This window comes from Eschscholzia californica, unplaced genomic scaffold (assembly GCF_041429995.1).
Source record: "Eschscholzia californica isolate CP2 unplaced genomic scaffold, dmEscCali1.0.p SCAF_2, whole genome shotgun sequence".
Classification (NCBI taxonomy): Eukaryota; Viridiplantae; Streptophyta; class Magnoliopsida; order Ranunculales; family Papaveraceae; genus Eschscholzia; species Eschscholzia californica.
Window position 1 is genome coordinate 52,966,772 of NW_028238309.1, and position 25,795 is coordinate 52,992,566.

The window sequence follows — 25,795 nt, forward strand, 5'->3', positions numbered from 1 at the left end:
TCCCTTTCCAGCAGGGTCAGAACATGTACTGAAATCAAGATTAAATATTGTACTGAAACAAGTCAAACTTACTGCCTAGTCAGTTAAGACATGATCTGAAACTCTGGGCATAAGATGCCCGGACAAAAGCTATATAACCAAGAATTTACAAACTAATAGTCGGCAAATATAACACAGGTCTTTTTTTTTGCAATGATAACACAAGTCTTTGAAGATTTATTTTAGGTTGTGTTTGTTTTTTTGTGGATGGCTGAATCTGAATTGACTGAATCTGAAAAATCTGAATTAATTTAAAAGTTGGGTGTTTGTTTCTTAAATCTGAATCAATGAATCTGAATTACTATTTTGACTATAATACCCCTAATTCATGTAGTTCACCAAACAGACCCTAACCTTATCTTAAATAGAATACTAGAAACCCTAGCCTTTAAATCTTCTCCTCTCAAACAGTCAACAGCCTCCATCTCTCCGATTAAGAAAAAACACAGCCTCCATCCATCTCTCCATCTATGGAAATCTCTCGCCAGAAGTATCGTTGGAAAGCTAGTGAGAGAAAGTTCCTCTCTCTCTCTCTCTCTCTCTCTCTTCTTCTTCTCTCTCACTCACTCTCTCTTTTTCTACTCAAGCGAAGGTTTAGAAGTTGGGTATGCCGGAGGTGGTGTGGTTTTCTCGGTGGTGGTGCTATTGGTTTTGTGGGTGGTGGTGATGTTGGTTTGGTGGGTGGTGGTGACGTTGGGTATGCCGGAGGTGGTGTTGTTGGTTTTGCGTGTAGTGGTGTTGTTGGTTTGGCCGGAGGTGGTGCTGTTAGTTTTGTGGGTGGTGGTGATGTTGGTTTGGTGGGTGGTGTTGGGTTTGCCAGAGGTGGTGCTGTAGGTTTGGTGGGTGGTGGTGTTGCTGGGTTTGCCGGAGGTGGTGTTGTTGGTTTGGTGGGTGGTGGTGTTGTTGGTTTGGTGGGTGGTGGTGCTGTTGGGTTTGTCGGAGGTGGTGCTGACGGTGATTTCGCCGGTGGTGATGATGGTGATTTTGCAGGTGGTGGAGGTGTTCACAGATGGAAAAATTTCTATTCCTAAAATAAAAGGGCAGAAACGTCATTTAACAAATTTCAGAAGTTGGACCCATTTTTCAGACTTGTTTTGATGTCTGAAATATATGGGCTCCTTTTCAGCCCATTCAGACTTCGGCCCAATTCAGCCAAAATTTTAGATTTTTTTAAAATCCAAAACAAACATCTGAAATCTGAATTGGGTTCCAATGCAGATTTCAGATCTGAAAAAATGAAAAAACAAACAACACTTTAGTCTTCGTAGCTTCTTTTGGATCACGTTGTCTACTTCTTGCTTCAAATAAATTCCAGAATTTAGTGAAACTAAACTACTAACACAAGTCACTGCTTCAAAACGCTTTGAGATTGCACTTAGCTTATGGACCGGAGCTTTTTTCTGTTTTGGATCATATAAAATTATGTCCATGTGATCTTTCGCCAATAAAACATCACCATTTTTGAAACACTTTATGTTGGAAATATGGGGTAGATCAATGGAACTGTCGGGTAGAAAAGAACTTATTCACTGTGTCGTGGTATGGAGGCCACTGCCTTGAAAGTGATTTCGGAGTAACCGGGGTGCTAATTACTTGATTCCGATCACTCCCCAAGGATTGACCACAGCTTACTTCCTCTATCTGCACTAACAGAGATAGTAATGGAGATAACAGAACTCGAAAACTTAAACAGTCAGAAAGAGGAAGACAGCCGAAATTGAGTTGTGTTTTCTCTCTTGGTTTCGGCCAGTATATATAACCTCTGAGAAAACCCTAACCGCCTAGGAAACGTGGTAGAGAAGTTAAGGGAGTGGGAGATAAACTCGGAAACTGATTAACCCTACGAGATCAGTTAGAGATATACTCCAATACAGATTATTTTAATCCCACCGACTTAGTCAAAACGAGTTTAAGTAAAACTACTCTTCGTGGCAAAAGAGTCTTTTCACTATAAGCTCCCGAGCTCCCCAGCTCCCGAGCTCACGAACACCCGAGCACCCGGGGTCACGGTCTCACGGGCCACGACCCAAAGGCCCATAAGCCCAATTAGCCCAAATAACTCAAATAGCCCAATTAGCCCAAATAGTCCAAATTGGTTAAAAGCCCAAATGCCTCACATGTGTGCGCGCGCGTGTGGGAGCCTTTTCTACACCACCATGTGCTTTATAATGAGTTGTCAAGCAACTTATTATAAGACACCTTTAGTTTCACTAGTTGAGAGATGTGGGACATTAATTGTGTAGAGAAAGAAAGCTTTGAATGCCATCTTCCTTCTAGAGGTGGACCCCACCCATGTGCTAACTAGAAGACAAATAGTCTTGACTAGTAGTGAGTGGGTGAGGCTCACTCTCAATTAATTATTAGATAGTAATGGCTATCAAAGACTTCTGACTGCTAAGCTGGAAGTGGGGCATGTACTTAAGTGTTCAATATCCTTCGATTTGAATTGACACATAGTGGAGTGAGGCAACAACCAAAAATAAAGCAACCAAGTGAAATTACTCTTGAACTTGGAGATTTCTAGCTGAGACCCCCACAACACATACGATACCCGGTGAGTTCTGCGTTCTCCGCGATTCGTTCATGTTCATTAAATAGGCCCTGAACATACCTTGGGACTGGTGAGGTTTTAGAAGACTGTTGTCTGTCTTCTATAGAGGGCAGCCTTACACCCTCGGGCTCACGTAGGTGATATCTTTGAGTCTACCTCATCGTAGGCTCTGACCCCTTACTCGGGTCTGAAATCATTAAGAACTTTGGGAAGTTCATCTTCATCATCGTCAACAGCTAAACACCATATAGTCCGTCTCAATAGGACCACCATTACGGTAATGGATACATTAGCTATCGGTGTATTCATCAAGTCCGTCTCATTAGAACCACCACAAGGGGCTATGAATACATTAAGAGCCTTAGGCTCATCCTTAGGTCAAATTCTGACCCTCAATGGAGCTCTGCTAGTTTTACTCTAGCTGACTCCGCTCCACGTCACAAGAATGGAAAATCATCACAGAGGCTTCAACCCCATTCCCTTAGACGTTTCGAGAACCAGTCTCCTCGTTAAGCCTTTAGTAAGTGGGTCTGCCAGATTTTGTTCTGACCTCACATAATCCAAGGCTATTACACCATTTTTCAGCATATGCTTAACTGCAGCATGCCTTATCTTGATGTGTCTCTTCTTGCCATTGAACACATTATTCTTTGCAACTGCAATGACAGCCTGTGAGTCACAATGAAGGGAAATTGGTGTAGTTTCCCTTCCTCATTGTGGTATGTCTCCCAAGAGACTCCTGAACCACTCTGCTTCCTGACTTGCCAGTTCAAGAGCGATAAACTCAGACTCCATAGTGGAACGTGCTATGCATGTCTGTTTGGAAGACTTCTGATGGGTCATGAAAATGACCCATCTGAGTCGTTTAATTTAGCAGAGTTAGTTCTTTTCGAGTCTTTATTGTAATCAAATGGTTGGTTTTCTTGATTAGGTGTCTTTTGTAGAGTTAGGTGTGAAAAACGGTTAAAAACGAGGAAAAGATGCATGAAGGGTATTTTGATCATCTGGAGTGAAGGATATTCTGGTAATTTGGCCAAGGTCAGTGCGTGCCTGAAAAGTAGAGGTCGAGACGAGTCCATAGGAGAAAACGGAAGTCAATTCGGAGTCCGGATGAGTGAAAAATGCAAAGTCAGGTCAACATTTGGTGCACATTTGGTCAAGTTTCGGGACACTGTCGGGAAGGATTCAGGCACGCGGTACACTGAGGAACACGTGGCGCATTGTGAAGGCCGGCGTATCCAATTCTCGTATTCCCTCTATGCATCGAAATGGATCCTATACGCATGATCCAGTGTAGCGCGTCGCAACTTAACTCCATAGTCCCGCTTCCACGTTTTAATCTTAGCCGTTAGGTTCCGCGTTTTCTGGATCGCACGGCTCGTCCTTTATTCTTATTCCGTGTTGCTCGAAGCAGCTAGATTCCGTGCTCCAGGACACGTGGCTTTCTCGCGACCCTCCAGATCCGTGCAGCCCTCATCCGACGGCTTATATTTGTGGCGCATTATAATATGGTGAATCGGCTACACCTTAGCATCCGAAATTCCAACCAGAAACCCTAGCCGCCACTACACTTGTGTATTTTTAGGGTTTTATATTTTAAACCCCTAAAAATTCCAAAAGTAGCCCTCAGCTTTCCACTTTTTACCACTTTAACTCCAACCAAACCCTAACTCTATATAAAGACTTTTAGAGAACCAACCAAAGCTCTCCCTTTTAGCCTCTCTCTCCTCTTTTAGCCTCCTTTTCTCTCTACCTCTTCTAAACTAAAAACCCTAGCCCCCATTCTTTTCTTCTACTTTCTCTACCACCTTCATCTCTTCTCTACATTTTCTTTCTACTTCTAATTTCTTCTTCTAACCTTCTAATTCCTCTATACCTTCTTCTCTAAAATCTCTTCTTCTTCTATCTCTCTTCTAAATTTCTCTTCTTTTATCTTCTAATAAGTTATTATTTGGAGTTTTGGGTAATATTCTTGAGACATTTGGAGCTAATATTGGACATCAAAATGGAGATACATGGGAATATGGATTTTGAACATTCTTGGTGATTTCTTTCCATTAATCTTTTGTAATTCCATTTACTTTATAAATTCAATGAATATTACTTTAGATTCCATGAGTAGCTAAATTTGTATCTAGAGTGTAGAGGAAACCCATCTTTGGGCTTATTTTGAGATATGTTATAAATCAATGAATCCTTATATTGAGCTTCAATGCCTATTGATTGTCATTTCATGTTGATTCTATAACCTTATTATCATTCATGCATTATAATTAGATATTTCATGCTTTTATTGAATTATTAGATGAGATATGCCTTTTAGATAATGAATGATAGTGTAGGAATTTAGTTTTATATGATAGTCAATCATATATTCTTGATTTTGAATTGTGTTATTAAAGAATATTATCCGAAACCTAATTAGTTCATTAAGCTAGGTTTTGAGTTATAAACAAAAAGTGATTTGTTGATTGAATGCTTGTCTTAAGTAGTCCATTTATATGGTGAAATCGAAATCCCTAGATCCTTTTTCTCATCTTGATTTCATTCTTATTAGTCTATTAGTATTGTTTTCTTTCTTTAAGTAGTTTCCAAATCAAACCAAAAATTCGAAGGGGGTTTTTAATTCGAGATTTAGGTAAAATAGCTTGTCATTTGGAACGATACTCGATCTTATTTTAAATACTATAACTTGACCCCTACACTTGGGGAAAGACCTAATTTTAGGCCTATCAACTTCCATGATACAGCACCTCCACCCAACACAAAAACATAACCACTAGTTGAACTGACTTCATCACTGTCAGTGACCCAGTTAGCATCACAGTAGCCTTCCAGCACTGCTGTGAACTTTCCATAATGCAGGCCTAGATCAATTGTGCCTCTTAAATACTTAAGCAGGCGATGAAGTGCTTTCCAGTGTTCCTCACTAGGGTTATGTGTGTATCTACTGAGTCTATTTACTACGAACGCAATGTCAAGTCTGGTGTGATTCATCAGAAACATCACTCTTCCTATGATCTTAGCATACTCAGATTGTGAGACACCTGGTCCTATGACGGGACAAATACCTCTTGCTAACGCTGTAACCATCTGAAATTAATAAAGCAGAGCGAGTTGCAGAGAGGAGAGGGAGAGAGAGAAAAATATAACCATATTTAGTGGAGAAAAATATGTGTGTGGGTGAGGGAGAGTGATTTATGTAGTTTAGAGATATTTTAACTGAATTTCTTCCCCACTAATTTCTCTTCTTTCCACGATCTCCTCCCATAATTGTTGGGTATATAGTAAATGGCGACAATAGCCTTGCAGTTAATTTGTTAGAAGTTTACATATTTGATAATATCTAATACAAATGAGGGTATAAAAGTCCACAAGTGGTTTCAAGAAGTTAAAAATTAATTGTTGACGGTAATACCCTTCCCTGTTGAGTTGATTTACATAAAAAAGATTTATACCAGCCGTCGGATGTGATCTTTTTGAAACTCTCAATAAAAATGGGCGCTCAGACTTATACCTCATGTAACCTGAGCTGTTTTATTATAATAGACGGATATTTCATGGATAACAAACATTTCATACATCTAGTTCTTCTTGTTAATTGATTTATGGATAGGGATTATTGTTGATTGATCAGCAAGGGTACTTGCATTCACAAACAATGGCATGGAGGCATTTAAATTTGCCTCCTTTCTCCAGAGCACATCTTATATGGCAGGCAGTACCACAACCTTGACTCTTATCAGTACATATTCTAGGATGATCCCGTGCATCAGCCATCTCTGTCACTACATAAAAATATATTAATTACAATTGTTTTAGAATTTTTTTTTTTGTTGAGAAATTACAATTGTTTTAGATACTATGAGAATAAAAAATATCTCAAAATAAATCTATTTGGTAGAAATGTAAAGAGAATATCACGATGTAAAAAACCTGAAGTGAAGACAAAGAGAACGAGGAGAAAGAAAACGGATGGGGCGTGCTTTTCCATCTCAAGAGAAATTAACTTTTTTCAACAATAAAAAATGAATAAAACTTAATTTGAAAGTAGAGCTACTCTTTCTTGTCAATTAAGTAGTGAAACATAAAGCTAATGGACTCTTTAGATTTATAGTTGTTGTTTGGGTTATAAATTACAAAATCATTGGCATTTAATTTCAAGATTTGGTAATCCTATAACTACTGATACGATCCTTCTTATAAATATTTTAATTTAATTGTAGGAAATTTCATCTAGTTATAGTAGTGGTTGAATAGTGTATACTAATATCTTTTGTTTCTTAATTAATATTACTTTGTTTTTATTATTTGATTTTCTTAAATATTACTTGTTTTTATTCTAACTAGGTGATACAAGTGAATGAAGTCGGTTGCTATACAATTAGCATCATGCTAGACTCAATTTCACTTACAACTAAATGCACATATAAGATTGAATCTATGAGTAGTTAATTCTCTAGTCGAGGGTTTTGTGATGAACAAATGAAGTACTATTGATTACTGTTAAGTTTGTGGTCATCCAACTCAGAATCAATTGGCAGTGAGTGGAGAGGACCTACACCTTATATTCTTGGTTGCTAGACACCCAACCTTATATTCTTGATTGCTAGATACCCATTCTCTCATGTAGGACTATTCTCACACGCCCCCCTGACGTGTGGCGTTCTTTGAGCTTAACACGTGTATTTTTTGGGAGGAACGTGGAACACATGTGATTTTTAAGCCTATCACGTGCGGGACCTAGCTCTGATACTATGTTAAGTTTGTGGTCATCCAACTCAAAACCAATTGGCAGTGAGTGGAGAAGACTATTCTCGATTGCTAGATACCCATTCTCCCATGTGAGACTATTCTCACAATTACATTAATGTATATATATTGGTTGGTTTATTCTCATTTTCTATGGGATACTGATGTTTCGGTTTAACGGTTAAGTTTGTTTCATGTCTTATGTCATGTTTTATTTCTTATGTCATGCATATGTTATAGTCGTTATTTTCATTTTTTTAAATTAAACCTGCTTCTGTAAATAAAAACAAATTTTATTTCTTAGATATTTTGGTTGAAATATATTTATATATATACAAGACATATGAGCTTAACTTAATTATTAGGATAATGTAGTTGATTTATTTAGAAAACTAGATGTAGTTACCAATTTAGAGCTCACCAGCTTATTTGGATCTCATATTTGATCAAATCAATTTTCACCCATTGCGTTCTAATGATTACAAACCCACTTAAAAAATCATTCTCAAAGGCAATCTACTATTCCAGATTTCATTAATATTAACATTGACTGACCCCTCTTATTTTTGAATCATATAAAGTAGGTATTGGCGTTATAGCTCATTCTCACTTTGGAAAACTATAGCAGCTTTAACTGGAGTACATCGTGCACTAAGCAGCAAGGAAGGAGAACATAAGGAGGGATACCAAAAAACCATAATGGAGTGAGATAACTTATCTTTAATTTGACAGAGAACACACCATAGGTGTAATCCAAGTGTTTCAATATCAAGTGATGAAGTTAGGAGATGGTGTCTCAATGGTGTAAACTTACAAATACACAAATAATGAGTAGTGGTGCCTATAAACTAAATGAGTAGCAACTACTAAACTGAGGTCATAACTAACTATGTTAATTATTAGTTATAACAACCTTTTTCTGTTACTCCTCCTCTCTCTATAACAGAATTCTAATAATCAAAGTTATATAAGCTAAATCTCTTTGTAATCGATTCATTCTAATTGTGTGAGATTAATGAATAATATTTTCTCTCTAGTTTCTATCATGGTATAAGAGCCAGAGGTGATTTATTTTCCTATCTTCTTCCTCTTTTTGTCTCTCTAGAAACTATAGTTTTCTTCGTCTTCATTGATCACTAATGGCATCACACTCATCTAATTCAGCTTCTTCTCCAAATTTTTCATCACCGAATACCTCCTAATATAGCAAGCTTCGTATCTGAAAAACTTGTTGGATCGAACTTTCTTATATGGAAGGATCAGTATGAAGCAATTCTAATTAGTACTGATCTTTTTGGATTTGTTGATGGTTCTATAGTCATTCCAGTAAAAACAATCATTGGTAGCAATATTGAAGTTCCAAATCCTCTATTTCTTCAATGGCGAAAGACAGATAACTTCGTCAAATCCTGTACGAAAAGTAACATTTACTCACTCAATTTGTTCTGATGTGCTTGGTCTTCAAACTTCAAGAGATATTTGGAGGTTTCTTGAACAAAATTATGTTGAGGAATATGAAGCTAAGATAGCATCTCTTCGTAAACAGATACAGAATGTCAAAAGAGGTGAGTCTACTACTACTGATTATCTTCGAAAAATTAAGACTCTTTCTGATTCTCTAATTTGCTGTGAATGTAGAATAATTTTGAAAGGTCTAGACAAAGAGTATAGATCATTTGTTATAGCTATTCATAATAGAGAATCATCCATTTCATTTGGTGAATTACGCACTCGAATAATTCATCATGAAGAATGGATGAAGACACAGCTTCAAGAAGATGAAACTACTGCTTATTATGCAAATAAGTTACCACCTAAGTATCCATCTAATATGCCTAATCGATCTAATAATTCTTCATATACGCCATATCAAAATTCTTATTCATATGATCAAAGTAGGTCTTATAATCAAAATGTTAAAGGTTCTTCTTCATCATCTCAAAATGTTGGAGATTCTGCAACTGATTTTGATTTTTCCAAAATTCCTTGTGGAATTTGTAAAAGATGGGGATATTTTGCTTCTAAGTGTCAATATAGATATCCACCTGATGATGCAATTTAACCTCCACAAAGTAAAAATGAAATCAATCCACAGCAAAAGAAGTTTAATCAGCCAATTCGAACTCAAAGAGGGAATTTTGCTGGTATACATTTGTATGAAAGAACAGATGAAAGTAAAGATGATAAAATGATAAAATGCACTCCTACTGATGAAGAGTTATATGAATCGAACTATGATTATGGTTCAGAAGAAATTGCTTTTGAAGAGGCAAATATGGTGGTTATAGTTCCTTCCACAGATGTATCTTCTACTAAGGTTCATCATACTGTTACTAAGAAAATTTGGTTGGCTGATACTGGTGCAACTAGTCATATGACTAATGATTCTTCCATTATCCCCAATCCACAAGTATATAGAGGATCAGATTCAGTAATGGTTGGTAATGGTCTATCTATTCCAATTGCTGCTACAGGTAATGCTTATTTACATACCTCATCCTATAACTTTGACTTGTTCGATGTTCTTTATGTTCCTAATCTAAAGAGAAACTTACTCTCTATATCAAAGTTCACACATGATAATCAATGCTCTCTGAGGTTCACTCCATGGGGTTATCAAATAAGAGATCTTTGATCTGATGATATTTTAAATGAAGGAACAATGAGCAATCATCTATATCCTGTTACATTTGATATAGAAGAAGAATCTAATCAGCATAGTTATATGGTTTCTTTGGCTGCACCATTTTCCATCTGGCACACAAGGTTAGGACATACTTCAGACTCTATTATTCATCTATTATCTAAGAACAAGTTAATTCAAGTTCAAGATAATCCAAAGAAAAGTCTCTGGCATCCTTTCTCTTTAGCAAAAAGTAAGTTGCTTCCCTTTCCTATATCAGAGAGCTATACTGAAACACCATTATACTTAGTACACTGTGACATTTGGGGACCTTCACCTAAAGTTAGTCTCAATGGTGACAAATACTTTATTCTTTTTTTGGATGATTTTAGTAAATTCTTATGGATTTATCCTCTCAAGCATAAATCAGATAGCTTAAAATACTTCAAACTTTTCAAGACTTCACATGAGAATCTGTTCTCAACCATTATCAAGTATTTTCAGAGTGATGGAGCCTTGGAGTTATCTAAAGGGGAATTCAGGTCTTATCTTGATCAATGTGGCATCTTCTTTAGGAGTTCATGTACATACACTCCTCAGCAAAATGGAAGAGTTGAAAGGAGAAAAAGACAAATTACTGAAATGGAAAATTCTCTTTTGTTTCAGTCCAAAGCTCCAAAATGGGGGCTAAGAATATTGCTGGTAACCCAATCTGTCATGCTAGGACTAAACACATAGAAGTGGATTATCATTTTGTGAGGGATTTAGTGGCTTCTGGTCCGCTCCTAATTCGACACATCCCCACATTAGAGCAACCTGTAGATTTGCTCACTAAGGGTCTTTCCAAGGATATGTTTCTATCTCTCAGGGACAAGTTGATGGTCTTACTCGATCCATCATCTTGATAGGGCTTGACAGAGAACACACCAAAGGTGTAACCCAAGTGTTTCAATATCAAGTGATGAAGTTAGGAGATGGTGTCTCAATGGTGTAAACTTACAAATACACAAATAATGAGTAGTGGTGCCTATAAACTAAATGAGTAGCAACTACTAAACTGAGGTCATAACTAACTAAGTTAGGTATTAGTTCTAACAACCTTTTTCTGTTACTCCTCTCTCCATAACAGAATTCTAATAATCAAAGCTATATAAGCTAAATCTCTTTGTAATCGATTCATTCTAATTGTGTGAGATTAATGAATAATATTTTCTCTCTAGTTTCTATCATAATTAAAGCTCTTCAAGGTCATCAACACTCCTGGCACGGGATGAGTGAAGAAATTGAGAAACAAATTTTTTATCTTCTTCCGGTTTCCAACAAATTAAATTTTCTCATTTATCTGTTCTTTATCTCACTAAGTTTTTGACGTGTTCGTAGGATGCGGTTGATCCCCATTAGCTAATGCTTGAGTTGGATTTGTTTTTTTGTGAGAGAAAAATAGAAAGAGATAATTTAGGGAGATCACGAAAGAAAATTAGAAAGAAATATTTTAGGGAGATTGCAACAGATTTTAGCATATCTAAAATTTATTGTTGACACTAATATCCTTCTATTTCTTTAGTCCATTAAAATGAAAAAGGTTTATATCAACAGTTAGATATGATCTCTATCAAACTTCCAACAGAAATATATGGTCAGCTTTATCCCATATAACCACTGACCTGTTTTATTATAATTACTAGGTTGCCGCCGTGTCCTACAGGCGCGATAGATCCCTCTCGGCTAACCCCGACTTAAATCAAATTTTCTAAGAAGAATCCTTTGGAGATGGAAGATAAGGGAGAAGAAATAGAGAAGATATTAACCAACTCACAAAATAAGTTGTAAATCGTGAAAGAAAAACGTGAGTAGGGAGAGAAATACGTGGTAGTAGTTATTGTAAGGATATCCCTATCCGATTTTGGTCGGTTTACACTAATACGTACCCTTATTCGAATTACAAAAAAAAAATTTATACCAGCCGTCAGATGTGATCTTGCAAAAGAATCCTTATAACTCATATTAGGTGAAGAAGTTAAGGAAGGGGCGGAAGAGAGATAAAAATGACTTTGAAATAATATTGCTAGAAAATATACATAAAAATGAAATATGAAGAAGGCATAAGTGAAATATAGGGATGCAAATAACTCTACCGGAGGTTAGATGAATTTTAGCAGAAAAAATGTCAAACTCGAATTTACAAAAGAAAATAAGCTAATGGAATTTTGGTCGAAAAATATGAGTTAAAAAGAAAATTTCAAATAGATAATGACAAAAAAAAGGAGGATAACAACAAATGGGGAATTTCGAAGCCCCCCTTGTAAGTGTTAGTGGCGCCTCCCCTTGAAAGGAAGTTTGTGAAGGAAGGAGGCACTTTTAACAATAAATAGAAGTGCTTTAAACTTTCCAAAACGAATTAGTTCAAAAAACCTTTGAGATGATGTTTGTGAAGGAAGGAGCTGCTTTAAACACTAATTAGATTTGGCTCTTTAAACTTCCCAAAACGAATTAGTCAAAAAAAAAATACAAAAAAAAATACAAAAAGGATATATAAGGTGGTAGGAGTCGAACCCATGTCACATACATCTCACAACTATGCCTCTCACCCTTGAGCCAATTGTTGAGTTATGATTAAATTTTGCAGTTACCTATATTTACGTGTGACATACATCTACCAACTATGCCTCTCTCCATTGAGCCAATTATTTATTTATGATTAAATTTTGCAAGTACCTTTATTTAGAAAAAAACAAGTCCCCGAAATTTTAGACCAACGTAGATGTTTAAGTTGGGGTCGTGGGGGCACGTGACCCCAACGTGGGTCTACCCCTGAATTCCCACCCTCAATATAATTATAGCTAAGTTTAGCTAAGAGTTGGTAGTGCATCTACTCTTCAGTCTTCAATATGAAGAACCCAAATTCGGTCCCGTTAGAAGTACAAATTCAAGATCTATTAAATTGAGCATAAATGAAGTAGTTAGATGGGCTTTAGGCTTGTAGTTTAGTTGAGCGTTAAGCTAGTAGGGCTTTAGGCATGTTTATGTAAGGATTTAAATTGACGATTATCGTGCTCATCACATCGTATTGATGTATTAATGCCTTTATAATGACTATCGTAGTCAATATCGAAAAAAACTATAACCAAATTTATTGGTGCTAGTAAAAAGAGATCTGCTCAAGAAAATGTATAGAGACGAAAATAAATATAGTTCTCTCAACGAACCCAACCACAAAAAGTTTTTCCAATAAAAACCGTCATTGCCAAACTAACCAATACTGAAACAGTAAAATTTATAAGAAAATTAAACATTTTTTTCCTCAATAACTAGTTAAACATAAGAAGGCCAAAATCAACAGTTGATTTGAGAAGATTTGTTGGTAAAACTTACTTAAGTGGAAGATACGGAGAAATGAAACAATTATAGAGAGACATAACTTGCCGGTGGATAATTGGAGAAAGAAGCGAATACGAAAAATATAGGGCAAAGATTGCCAGGGTTGAAAGGAAAATTTGGAAAGTACTACATAACTTTCAGTCAAAAGAAGAAGGTTCATATTTATCTCCCAAAGCGAAAAAAAAATTGAAATATTTATTGTAAAAGCACATCTATAATTATATTATTAAGATACAAATAACAAAAAAGACAAATAATTGATGGTTCAGTTAGTTGCACGTCAATAATCTAAAACATTTGGAGGTCGTAAGTTATAGTAGTTGGGAGTGTCAGTTTCTTTCGGAATTTTCCGTGTTATGTAATGATGTTATGTCAACACTATTATGTTTATTCTATTCTCTTATGTAATCATGTTGATCTTTTGATGTAATTTTGGGGTCTATCAAGAAAAATCATGAAAAAGAAGAGTCTAGAAAGAGCGTGGGCAAGTAATGAGGAGGTGTGAATGATTTCATGGTACACATGAGTGTTGGTTGCATCTGCTTTCAAGCAAATTATTTGTGGTCGATAAGCCTGATAAACACTAAATTAAGGAGCGGCCTGCATTATAGGGTTAACCCACGCTCAATGACAGGATGCCTGATTATTATTACTTCACGCACTTGTGCTCCATATGTTAATTGTGTGGGCCATTTGGTTAAGTCTTTTAGGATTTTGCCCATGATGTTGCCTTTATTGATACACAATTTAGGTTTCTTTTTCCATGATATCTCTCTTTCTCGTCTCCAAATGGGTCTACTTATGAAATTTTTTATGTCTAATTATCATTTCTGTATCATTTGGCTAGAAATTAGACATGTCACCCTTTTCTTTAATTTTTCTTCCTTTATCTCAAAGAGGTAATAACTTGGACAATAGTCTTTGGCTTGTTACCTCTTTCGATCAATACTCACCAACATATGATTCAAACACAATGCTATATTTTTATATATTTAAGTGTTACGGCTTGAACTTAACGAAATGAGCAATTAATTGTGTTCATGGTTAAGGGTTTGGACCTCGATTAAGCTCTTGATATTATATGCCCAAGAAATGTATGTAATTATTAGATATTTTACCCCACAAAATTTTTGTGAATGCTAAGAATATCAAAATACCCACATTCTTAATTGCTTGACTAGTTTGGGCTTGTCTACTAATTTGTCCCCTCTAAAACCTCTATGAGCAGATTGGAGAATAAATCATTGTGTTTTTATATAAGCAGCCACATTACTGTTGTTTTAATAGTTGGTTTTGCCATATATTATTCTAATATCTGAAATATTGGTAAAAAGAATTAGAGGAGATGTTTCCGCTTAGGTAAGTATACCTCTATTAACTTAAAAAAGAATGGAAAGGGTCAAGTAAAAATGTGGTGGTATAATGTATGGCCGGACATAAGGCCATTGCATTTAATAATTTAAAGATAAGGAAATCACCCGACTAGGAAATAGCTATTGTTGAAGTCACTATAGATATCCACTATAGAAGTATAAGTTTCTTTTGTTCTAATATTGAAGTGTAAGTGGAATATTACGATTCCAAAATTCTTTATGCCTTTTATACCATCTCTATTTCCCTATAAACATCCATTCATTAATAATATTCAAAGAAAATCAACAAGCAAATGTAACGATAAGGTAGTGTTTGTTTCTTCCTAATTTAGACCTCACGGGTACAAAATAGTCTAAATGATCGAGTCTGAGCGATTTCGGAATGTTGATTTTATCTTTGACTAGTGTGTCTGGCTCATTTGAATTGTAGACTCCAGACTAATTTTACGACTACTAGAGTCAGACATAAATGAATTAGATGAATTAAGAGCCTATTACGTAAATAACTTTAAATGACTATTGTAGCTCTATTTGGAATCAGTTAGACTTAGACGATTCAGATCTTCATAACTTGGACTTAAAAAACAAGATTGAGACGATTGAGACAAACAATAATGGTCTGTAAGTGTCTTTATACAGTTTTTTTTTATGAAATTCTTTATACAGTCTTTAACGGTCCAACTGTTATTTTTTTTTTGAAGCCAAGGGAAACATTTCCATTCATAATTGATATTTGATAAAATCACGATTTTACATGGATGATAATTCTTATTTCTCTCCTCTAAAAACTTCATGAGAGTTGCATGCCTTTAAATGCAAAGTGCCTCATGAAGGGAAAGAAATTGGACTAGACACAGACACATTGATCCTAAAGATCGAGAATAAAAGACCCTAAAGGTCGACAAAAGATCGTAAAGATCGAGAATAAAAAACCCTTAAAGGTCGACAAAAAGATCCTAAAGATCGTGAAAAGAGATTCTAATGGTCTGACAAATACTATAATAATAATAATAAAATATCCACCGCCGCTTTCACCGGAAAACGGCCTCCGTCATCGGAGAACCTCCTTCATCACCGGAAAACCGCTGCCATCACCGGAAAGCCTGTCGTCCAATTACCAAAGTATAATGAAAAACTAAATAATCTTCCTCTTCATCCTCTCGTCGGACCACCACCACCACCCCTGCCTCGAGCCCTCCATAATAACACACCACCAGGTCTAAACAACCATACCCACACAAAGATCAAATAATCCACCACCACCACCTTTAAAACCCTCTTTGTTCCAATACCCCACACTAAAACCACCACTACCACCACCGAAATACGACTCCACCACCATCACCATTAAAATACTGACATCTCCTTCACTTCTCCACAGTAACTCGGCAAATTGACGAGTCAATTCCTTCTTCTTTGTTCTTCGGGAAATTGATTTTTGTTATCTTAACAATCCGATTGAATTTGGTGCGTGCAGATCTTTTTATTCACAACAAAATCGCTGAAATAGAATCCCCAAATGTAGTGATTTGCAAAACAATTCTTCACTTCGCAACATACTTAATATTGAACCAATATCAAAGATTACAAAAACCCCAACTTTGAATCCTTTTTTTCTTGAAATGGAACGGATCCCTGTAAATTACCCGAGGAACCATCGGAGAAAGTGGTTGAATCTTTTCTAGGGTCTTCGATCAATACACATGAAGAGGTTTTGGAAAAAAATTAGGCATGAGGGAATTAGGTTAAAGATTTAAATTAGGTTGCCATATTGAAATTTTGTTGGATCACATGACGAGCAAAAACCACAAGTTGATAGGGAGAGAAAATAATAGAAAACATAAAAGAGGCAAGTATTAAAGAGGAAAATCCGGCGAAGGGAGACCCTTCGCCGGAGAACTAGATCCCGATCTCTCTTTCTCTCTCTAGAAACGGTTATGCAGAGCAAAGAGGGAAGTACAAAAGTATCTAAACTTAATTTTTATTAGGCCGTATTTACTATCTAACTGTTATTACTATGAATATTTATAAACTTATTTCATTACCAAAATGATCAGTTCTATTAAGTAATGATGTTTGTTATCTTGACATCTACGTGCGTATACCATTCTTTGAAATATTCATGTCTTTTTCGCAAAATACATCAAGGCTAATAACATTCATTCGTTTCACGACGTTGATACATCACGAAGAGATCAAAACCAATAGACACTCCCATTTGGTCGATTGTCAAAAAATAATGTGTGGAGGCAGCGGCGGTTGCACGCCACGTTATTTATGTTGAAGTGGAAAGTAGAAAGGAGGAGGAGGAGGAGGAGGAGCCGGGGAGCGTGACCTCGTAACGTAAACGGGAAAAACCGTGTCCCAGTAATAAACAACCACCCTACTCCCTAGTCCCTTCCTTACTCTTCTTCTTCTTCTTCTTCTTCTTTACTTTCTCTCTCTCTCTCTCTCTCTCTAACTCTCAACAAATTCACATTTCACTTCTAACATTTTTAGAGAGAGAAACAAAAGAAAAAAGAATAGATAGATCAACAACCTCTCATCATCGGTTTATTTGATTCTTACAAACTCCTCCGATTCAATTTTATCTAACACAAATCAAAATCTCGATAAGAAGAATCAAATAAACCGTTAAATTCATACTGTAAAATTTGAAATGCATGCTAATTGATCTTCATTTCTTCATTGATTTTATGTTAATCGGAGTTATAATTTGATTGGAGCTAGATCTTAGGTATTCAATCTTGCTTTCTATCTAGAGTTCAGGTTGGATTATCAATTTGACTGATTTAGCTTTGATTCGAAACTTATTCACCGACAAATGTAATCTAATTTTTTTTTTTGTAGGTGAAATCTGAATCTAGGAGTTGAATTACAATTAGAGAAAGATATAATGCCAGGTAATTTTTGATTTTTTATTGTTAAAAGTTCATCAGGATCCGTAAAAATCGGATTTTTTCTTTACGTTTTTATGAAGATTTGTAGTAATTTTTAGGTATTTTGATAGGTGAAGGATTAGAAGATATTAGTGTAAGAAAGTCTGATTCAGATTTTTGTGAGGATGAGAGGATAACAAGAGCTGGGATCGGATCTTTGAAGAAGAAGGCAATGAGTGCTTCAACTAAACTCAGTCATTCTCTTAGAAAAAGAGGGAAGAGGGTACGCGATTGCCCGTTTTCGATTGAAGATATTCGAGATGCGAAAGAGGAAGAAGCTGTTAATAAATTTCGTCAGATCTTGCTTGTTAAAGATTTGCTTCCATCTCAACATGATAATTATCATATGATGCTTAGGTAAAATAATTACTAGCTTTCCATCTTTTTTTTTCGTACTTGAGTAGTATAATTAGGTTTAATTGTGTTAAGTTTCTTACTCCAGCCTATATCACTGCATGCTTTGCTCCTTCACAACTTAAACCCTATGTGTGGAGATGGGTCTAATACAAATTTTAAGGGTGCCCATTTCTTCTCAATTAGTGATTTGTTGATAAGGGGCAAAATGTATAACAAGTAATCTAGGGTCATAACAATTTGAGCTATTACATTTAAAAATCGTAAATAGGAAAAGGCGAATTTTTAGTGTGTATTGGATACAAAATAATTCTAAATGTGATAAAAATGAATTTCTTGATCATGAGTGGTAAGTAAAGAAAATAATTATGTGGGTGCAGATTTATGAAGGCAAGGAAATTTGACATTGAAAAAACAGTTCAGATGTGGGACGAAATGCTCCAGTGGAGGAAGGAGTACAGGGTAGATTCAATTTTACAGGTAGTTATTTAATCATCTTCGTATTAAGCTTCTGTTGTTATATAGCATTTAAACTTTATAGTGCAACATCTATCGATTCAAACCCTTTTGTATGATTGCATTCTGAGAATGCTCTGTCATAAGTTATAGTTTTAGAATTCAATTTTGGTCAGCACAAAGCTTATTCAGGGGTTGGTATCAGAAAAGCCAATACCTGAGAAACCTAGGGTGGAGCTAGGGCAAGCGAACAATGTGACTTGCAGATTTGTAGAGAGAGGTGTCTATATATATTTACGAGGTATGGTTTCCATCTGGATTGCCTAGGCTAGATATGTGATTGCGCTTCTCGATCATTCTTTTGTACTGCTAGACTGCTTGTTGATGACGTGGTATGCACATTCCATGGTTGCACAGTGAGAATCTAGTGATGCAATCATGGACAACTGACTATGCAGTTTACCTGTCCACCTATTGATTATAGCCTGAAAGTATTGTGTCGATGCATCCAAACTTTTTGGCATTCCAAGTGAAGTGATGTCTATCATTGTGAACTAGTCAAGAATCATGTCAAATGGGATTATTTGAAAATATATGCTTAACATTGTGAACTTTTGGATCCATCTGCATCTAAATCAGTGCTTATTTGAATAAGGTGGTAGTTTAGATTGAAAGGTTAGAGGTTTTCGGGATTATAAATTCCGGTGTTCAACATTTGGCCATACCAGGAAGACACCTAGTGGATGCGTCATCACTGTTGATGACACATGGACAACACATTAGGAAGTTGATCCCGCGACGAGAATAAGAAAAGTCCGAGTTAATTAGTATTTTTCATTCAGAACCTGATTGGGTTGACATTGTCGTTTCAGTTTGTTTTCTTCATATTTAAGTTTTCAACTAAAGGTTCCTTGAGACCTTCAATTCTTCAAAGAATAAATATCGGAAAGCTCTCTAGGGCTTACAAATACTTCAGTTGATTTATTATTAAAGACAGTTGAAGCCTTAATCGGGGATCTGAAACATTCTCAAACATTCAAATTTCTGAGCATTTGTATTATATTATATATCTCATCAGGAGAACGGCACTATTTAAGTTTTAGCATACATAAATTAGATGAGAACTAAGCTTGTATGTATATATCAGTATGAACCATTTCACCATGTTTTTTTTTGAGAAGTTGATAACGTTTCAACAGTCTAACGGATTTGCAAAATGACGAATTCTTAATTAGGATTTCACTTATGATGAGTTTAATGAAGTTCAACGATATTATCCTCATGGTTACCATGGGGTGGACAAAGACGGGAGACCTGTTTATATAGAAAGAATCGGTAAAGTTGAACCAAGTAAGCTAATGAATGTTACTACACTGGAACGGTTTCTAAATTACCATGTTCAAGGGTTTGAGAAAGCTTTTCTTCAGAAATTTCCAGCATGTTCTGTTGCAGCTAAGAGACACATTGACTCAACAACAACAATACTGGATGTGCAAGGGGTGGTAAGAACCTAAATATGACTTTTTTCATGTTGGTAATTTGTTCTAAATTTATCTGACGTGGGTAATATGCAGAATTGGATGAGCTTTGGTAAGGTTGCTCGTGACCTTATTATCCGAATGCAGAAAATTGATGGTAATAACTATCCTGAGGTATGTAATTAATTGCAAGGAACTTGAGGTATGATTTAATTCAAAAGGAAAAAAACATGCAGATAGTTACTGATTCCAGCTTAATTTGACAGACTTTACATCAGATGTACATTGTTAATGCTGGCAGCGGCTTCAAGTTGCTATGGAACACTATAAAAGGTTTTCTTGACCCAAAGACTACTACAAAGATACATGTATGGGGAGCTTCTGCTATTTGTAGCCTATTGACCTTTCCAGGAGTGATGAAACTAAAAGAAACAATTTTTTTTTCTGGTTTTGTAGGTTTTAGGAAATAATTACCAAAACAAGCTGCTGCAGGTTATAGATTCAAGGTCTGGATTTTCTCTTGGATATTTTATTTGCAGAATTTTGAAGTTTGGCTGATTATATAACTATATGCTATTTCTGTTGTTCTGAAATTCATATTATCGTTTACTTTTCAAAAGCCAATTGCCGGATTTTCTAGGTGGCTCTTGCATATGTCCAACTGTAGGAGGATGTCTTAGATCTGACAAAGGACCATGGAATGATCCAGAAATTATGAAAGTAAGGACACTTTATGTTTATATTTAGTGGTGCTTAAACAGTTAATGTAAGTTGCCTGGATCATGCTTATGTTTTTCCAGAATAAAAATCACTTCTTTGATCCTTTATACAGATGGTACTTGGTGGAGAAGCAACAGATATAAGGGAGTCTACTACTTCTTCTGATGGAGATGGAAATAAACATTTACGAGTTAAATTACCTACAAAGGTAACGTATCAAGAAAGCATTTTATACCTTCACGTAGTGCTAAAATTATTGATATTTTAAACTCTGAATCTAATTATTGCGTTTTTCATTACAGGTTATGAATAGCGAAATATTTCCCGCTGACTCGGGATCAGATTTTGAAAACCTTTTGCATTCAAGTGGGCTAAGGACTTCTCCGCTGACACAATCAATTTTACTTCGTGAAGAAGTAAGTTTCCAGAAATCTCTTTTTATTAAATTATTGACTAGTCTGAAAATTTTCTCCATATTAAAAGGTCCATAATCCATGTTAACAATGTCTTAATTTCTCCAAAATACATGCTTTGCATAATTGGAAGGGCTTCTGCCTTGGTGCGTGGTTTTGAGAAAGGCATGGGTACCAATGGCGGATGTTCTCAAATCCTATCGTAATTCGTCCCTTGTAAATATACATACGTGCATATATTATGTCAATTTAGTAAAATGATCCAATGTAAATGCAACTTCATGTATCTTTCTATCATCATATTATGTGGTCAGTTTTTTTGTTTCACTTATTCTCTCGAGAAATAGGGTTTTCTGGTTTGTTTTTCTAAAAAGAATATCGTTGTAATAAGACAAGAAGAATAGTTTCATACTTGACAGAGAAATCTAAAAAGAGTTCAATAGTGACAATGACACTGATGTGAAATGAAAATGTCTTATTTGACAGTCTCATATGATTCAACCACAACATTGAAGGATTTCTAGTTTCGTGTTGCTTTAGGATAATTATTGAACTCCTGATTAAATTGTGATCCTTTTTAGAATTAGTCTCTATTTATTACGATTATCATAGGTAGCAATTTTAGGATTTTTATCAGGTTTAGCAGTATTTTTATGGAGTTATCCACATAACAAGTTCCTGTTACGAATTCTAAGTAAGATGCGGTTAATATCTTCGTAGCACAATGAATTCTAAATAAGGTTCAGTGAATATCTTCGCAACACAATGAATATCAATACACTCTTAAATTACGAAGTTTCTGTATACCATTGATGTGCATTTCTGATGAATATCAATGCACAAGTCATGTTAACAATTCGCTTATGCTCTTATTTACGAACTTTGTGGTAATTGATGTTTAAGAACTAATATAGTATGATTGCTAAGTCCACAAAATATGGAGGCAATGCATTTTCTCTTATCCATGATACCATGCCGACAGTTAACACACCAAAAACTTGGTTCCTTATTTCATTGTCTAGCATGTCCTGCTAAAGTTGCCAGGGACATTAACTTCACTGTAACTTAATGACTAAAAACAGATACAGGTAATTGTCGGTTTATGGGTTTATTTATTCTTGTCATTGTTTGTACACTAGTAGCAACAAATTCATCGTTGAGTACCACTTGCATTGACTTTTACCCAATAGTTATTGAAGGGAAAACCTTTTAGTCTTATTTGTTCTATGTCCATCTTTTCCTTAGGTAAGGGTGGATGATCCTGCAGTAGTCAACAGCTTGCGTGAACCGCATGGTGTTTCCCTTAGAGTTGGAAATGTTGAATCAGCAAGTAAGTACCCACCAAAAAAATCATAAATTTTGCATTTCTTTTGTTGGTTACCATTTGACGTTAAAGTTCTCCCCATCCTTTCATGCATCATAAGAACATATGTCCAGAACATGTAATTTGGTGCAAAACTGCAAATAGTTGGCTAAGGTGTCGAAATTCGAATCTGATGCTAGTGGTCAACTGAGGACTAGCAATTAGATATGAGTATCTAGGAGCTAGTCTGATCAACGGATCGTAGCAGCAGTATTGCAACATTGACAACATAGAATTAGATAGTTCTCGTTTCTTTTTTCTTATTCGTCCAGCAAGTCTGATATGGTAGTTATGTTTTCAACTGCCAAATCTTCACAAGGGTTGTGAATAAAAACTTCCCACACTACCATTGTCAATAATGATAGCCCACCTTATTTTGTATTTTGTGTCCTATAAGATATTAACGTTGCTGGTCTCGACTTGTGTTGAGGTTGAGCAGTTCTTGTAACAGCTTGTAGCGAGTTTGATACTTGGGGCTATAATGAGTCAAGGACTTGGATTTTTTTGGTACTTGAGTTAGCCAGTTTTAAGTACCTTATATCTATGTAACAATTAAGGCACTGTTGATATCAATATCCACTCTAGTACTAGGTCTTAGGCACAGTAGGTGGAAAAATGTCAAAAGTGGATAGGTTTGTAGACATAAATCTTTCTTGTCCAAGTTATTAGGTCATTTATTACTATTTAGATGTTCTTACTTTTGCATGAACTATTGTCACATAATACATAGATACCCGTTAACCAACTTATGGTCCAACACAACACGCTTGTATTCCAGTTGCATACATGATATTTACCCACAAACCTCATGTGGTGGTCAGTGAGTGTGAATGCCAACCAAGAGTATTTGAGTGCGGAGTGCCTGTCATGAGTAACCGGCACAGCTAAAAGTTACTAAAGGAGTATCATTGTTAGATAACCTTATACGGTTCCATTTCTTTGGTTTTCAGGCTAACACATATTTCATGAACATAAATTATTTAGAGATAATGTCATTTTTCTTTGGCTGCACCTTGGTGCAGCTTCTCATCATAGTTCTTTATATACCAGAATCAGACTGTTTTTTATTATCTTAACACCTGTTAATGAGATTTGACATTAATGGCAGATGATTTCAGCAATCTCAGGAGGCAGCAAACGAAGTTGATTTCTCATTTGATATCATTTGCTGTTCGCTTTGTACTCAAAGTGTTGGCTGTTTTAAATTTTGTACGTCGAGGTCTGGCGAGATTAGGTGAAGTGCAGAATGTAGAGGGACACTTGGAAAACCAACGTAATATTGATGAGGTCAATCCAGATTCCAAAGATCAACTTACGTATCTGACCGCAGAAGAATACGCAGTCCATCCATGCTTGCAAAGGTTACAGAGATTAGAAGAGTTAGTAACCGAGATCACGAATAAACCTGTGAGAATCCCTCCCGAGAAAGACGGCATGCTCATTGATTCGTTAAATCGTATTAAAGGCATAGAATTTGACTTGCAGAAGACTAAGATGGTAAGGAAACTACCTTCTTCTCATATGCTTCCTCTTCATTTTGAATAATTTAGTGATTATTTTTCTATTCTTACTTTCTTTTCTCCCGAGGAGTACAATTACCTATTGAGTATTGTGAAAAACTACTAAAGTTGAGCCTATGGTTGTCTTATAAAAGTGACATGAATATTAAGTGTTTGCTAGTACTTTTACCTATGTCTGTAGCACCCCATCCTTTCTATGTTTTCATGTTGAAGTCATTTCCTAGGACTCGCATAGGTATATCCTATGTTGGGTTTCTAAGAAGAGGATCAACCTATTTCTCTTCGGGTAACCGACTTTGTGATTCCTACGGAAGCCAGGATGTCACCCTTTAAAACTCAACTCTTTGATTATTCCGTATTTTTTCTCCAGTAGGATTTGTTACCACTATCAGTAAGTATTAGTCAGATATTGAGAAAAAGGAAGAGCAAAAACAAGGGTAAAATAGGCAATGTAGAATGAATTCGTTAAAATATGACTTATGCCCAATATCTCGAAAAAATAGTATGAGTTATACATGTATTTAAACACTTGAATAAGAATGAGTTATTTCTCGAAGGGGTATAATACTTGTAGATAATATTTCTTTTCCTTTTTTTTCGTCTAGTTAATATACCATAATTTGATTATGTTATTCAGACGCTGCGTGCAACATCATCGAAACAAATGGAGCTCGCGGAGTTGGTAGAGAATTTAAAAGAAACCAGCCTCAAAGTAAGTCTCTTCTCCCTTCCTGATGAAAATTTCTACATTTTCCAGTTATATAAAAACACAAGACGAATCAATCGAAGTAAACAACGATACGAAGTAATTATTCTCTTAGGAATGACTAATGAAACCTCACAACCTACCTTCCAATATTCACCGTTGTTATGTTCCGAAGTGAAATTGATGCACATAAACTCAGAAAAAGAACGAGAAAAACATTTTTCGATTTTGGTTTCTTACAGACTAGACAGAAATACATGGCCAATCTTCCTAGTTTTTTGTTTTCATGAGATTAGTGTTGCTTGTCGTCTTGATGATTATGTTTATGCTCATAATGCACTTATAAATGCAGAAGAACTCTTGCTGGTTTAGAGATTGCGGGTCTTCTCTTTCCTCGGGAACATGATTGAAGTCAGAGAGAGAGAGAGAGAGAGAGTCACAGATCCATTATGCTGCACCTAGTAACTGGTACACATCAAACTGCTATAAAAGAGAAAGGAAGAACTAGTTGCTTCAAAAAACTCCGACCTTCTCAAACTGTCAGTTATATCGGGTATGTCACCTCGTGGATCATGGCAATTTTGTATTTTCAGGATCTCAATAGGTGCAGTGAGCTCACATACACCATCAGTAACGTCACCAGCTTACATCAAATACCAATGGAACATTTTAAAAATAAATGCAATTTTTGTACATATATATAGAATAAACACATTACATAATATATTTGATGTTTTAGATATATGGTTGAAGTGATTGATCTCTTTTGACAGTGTCTAGATAAGGTAGCTCCAACAAACTAGAATAGAGAAACCTACCTCCTTGCGTTTCTTGTATGTGGGTTCGACATAGTTACGGGTCCAATTCTTTAGATATTATACTCTTATCATTACTGATGATCATACGAGGAAAATAAATATATAAATAAACAAATAATCGTAATAGAGGTTAGATATTTTGAAATTGTTGGTTACTTCTTAAATAGGACGAATAGCATAGCGCACCTTTCTTCTTTTAGTCATATCATAAAGATGAAGAGATAGAGAGACGGATGTAGTAGGCCACCGAACATCTAAACTAAGCTACCTAAAAAGGATTCCAAAGACGAAAGGCAAAAGTCACGATATATG

At 35.7% G+C, this 25,795-nt stretch overlaps 1 protein-coding gene and 1 long non-coding RNA gene across 5 annotated transcripts; both read left to right on the top strand.

Annotated features, from left to right (window-relative positions):
* Positions 1 to 8,337: 8,337 nt before the first annotated feature.
* On the top strand, positions 8,338 to 11,194 carry LOC147558966 (uncharacterized). The gene is made up of 2 exons (XR_015233573.1): positions 8,338 to 11,007; positions 11,055 to 11,194. It is a non-coding gene; the product is annotated as an uncharacterized LOC147558966 (long non-coding RNA).
* Positions 11,195 to 16,899: 5,705 nt separating this feature from the next.
* On the top strand, positions 16,900 to 25,407 carry LOC147558967 (Sec14p-like phosphatidylinositol transfer family protein). Of its 4 annotated transcripts, none has more exons than XM_086660720.1 (15): positions 16,900 to 17,453; positions 17,567 to 17,619; positions 17,727 to 18,012; positions 18,390 to 18,489; positions 19,701 to 19,967; positions 20,040 to 20,117; positions 20,210 to 20,311; positions 20,400 to 20,449; positions 20,564 to 20,663; positions 20,776 to 20,871; positions 20,966 to 21,079; positions 22,322 to 22,406; positions 23,548 to 23,936; positions 24,597 to 24,671; positions 25,018 to 25,407. In XM_086660720.1, exons 2-15 carry the CDS (start codon positions 17,613 to 17,615, stop codon positions 25,069 to 25,071), a joined length of 1,803 nt encoding a protein of 600 aa, XP_086516846.1. In that variant the 5' UTR covers positions 16,900 to 17,453; positions 17,567 to 17,612; the 3' UTR covers positions 25,072 to 25,407. The 4 variants fall into 4 exon arrangements, with proteins under 4 accessions (XP_086516846.1, XP_086516847.1, XP_086516844.1 ...); XM_086660721.1 differs by having other exon boundaries at positions 16,927 to 17,485; XM_086660718.1 differs by having other exon boundaries at positions 17,019 to 17,453; positions 17,715 to 18,012.
* Positions 25,408 to 25,795: the final 388 nt, after the last annotated feature.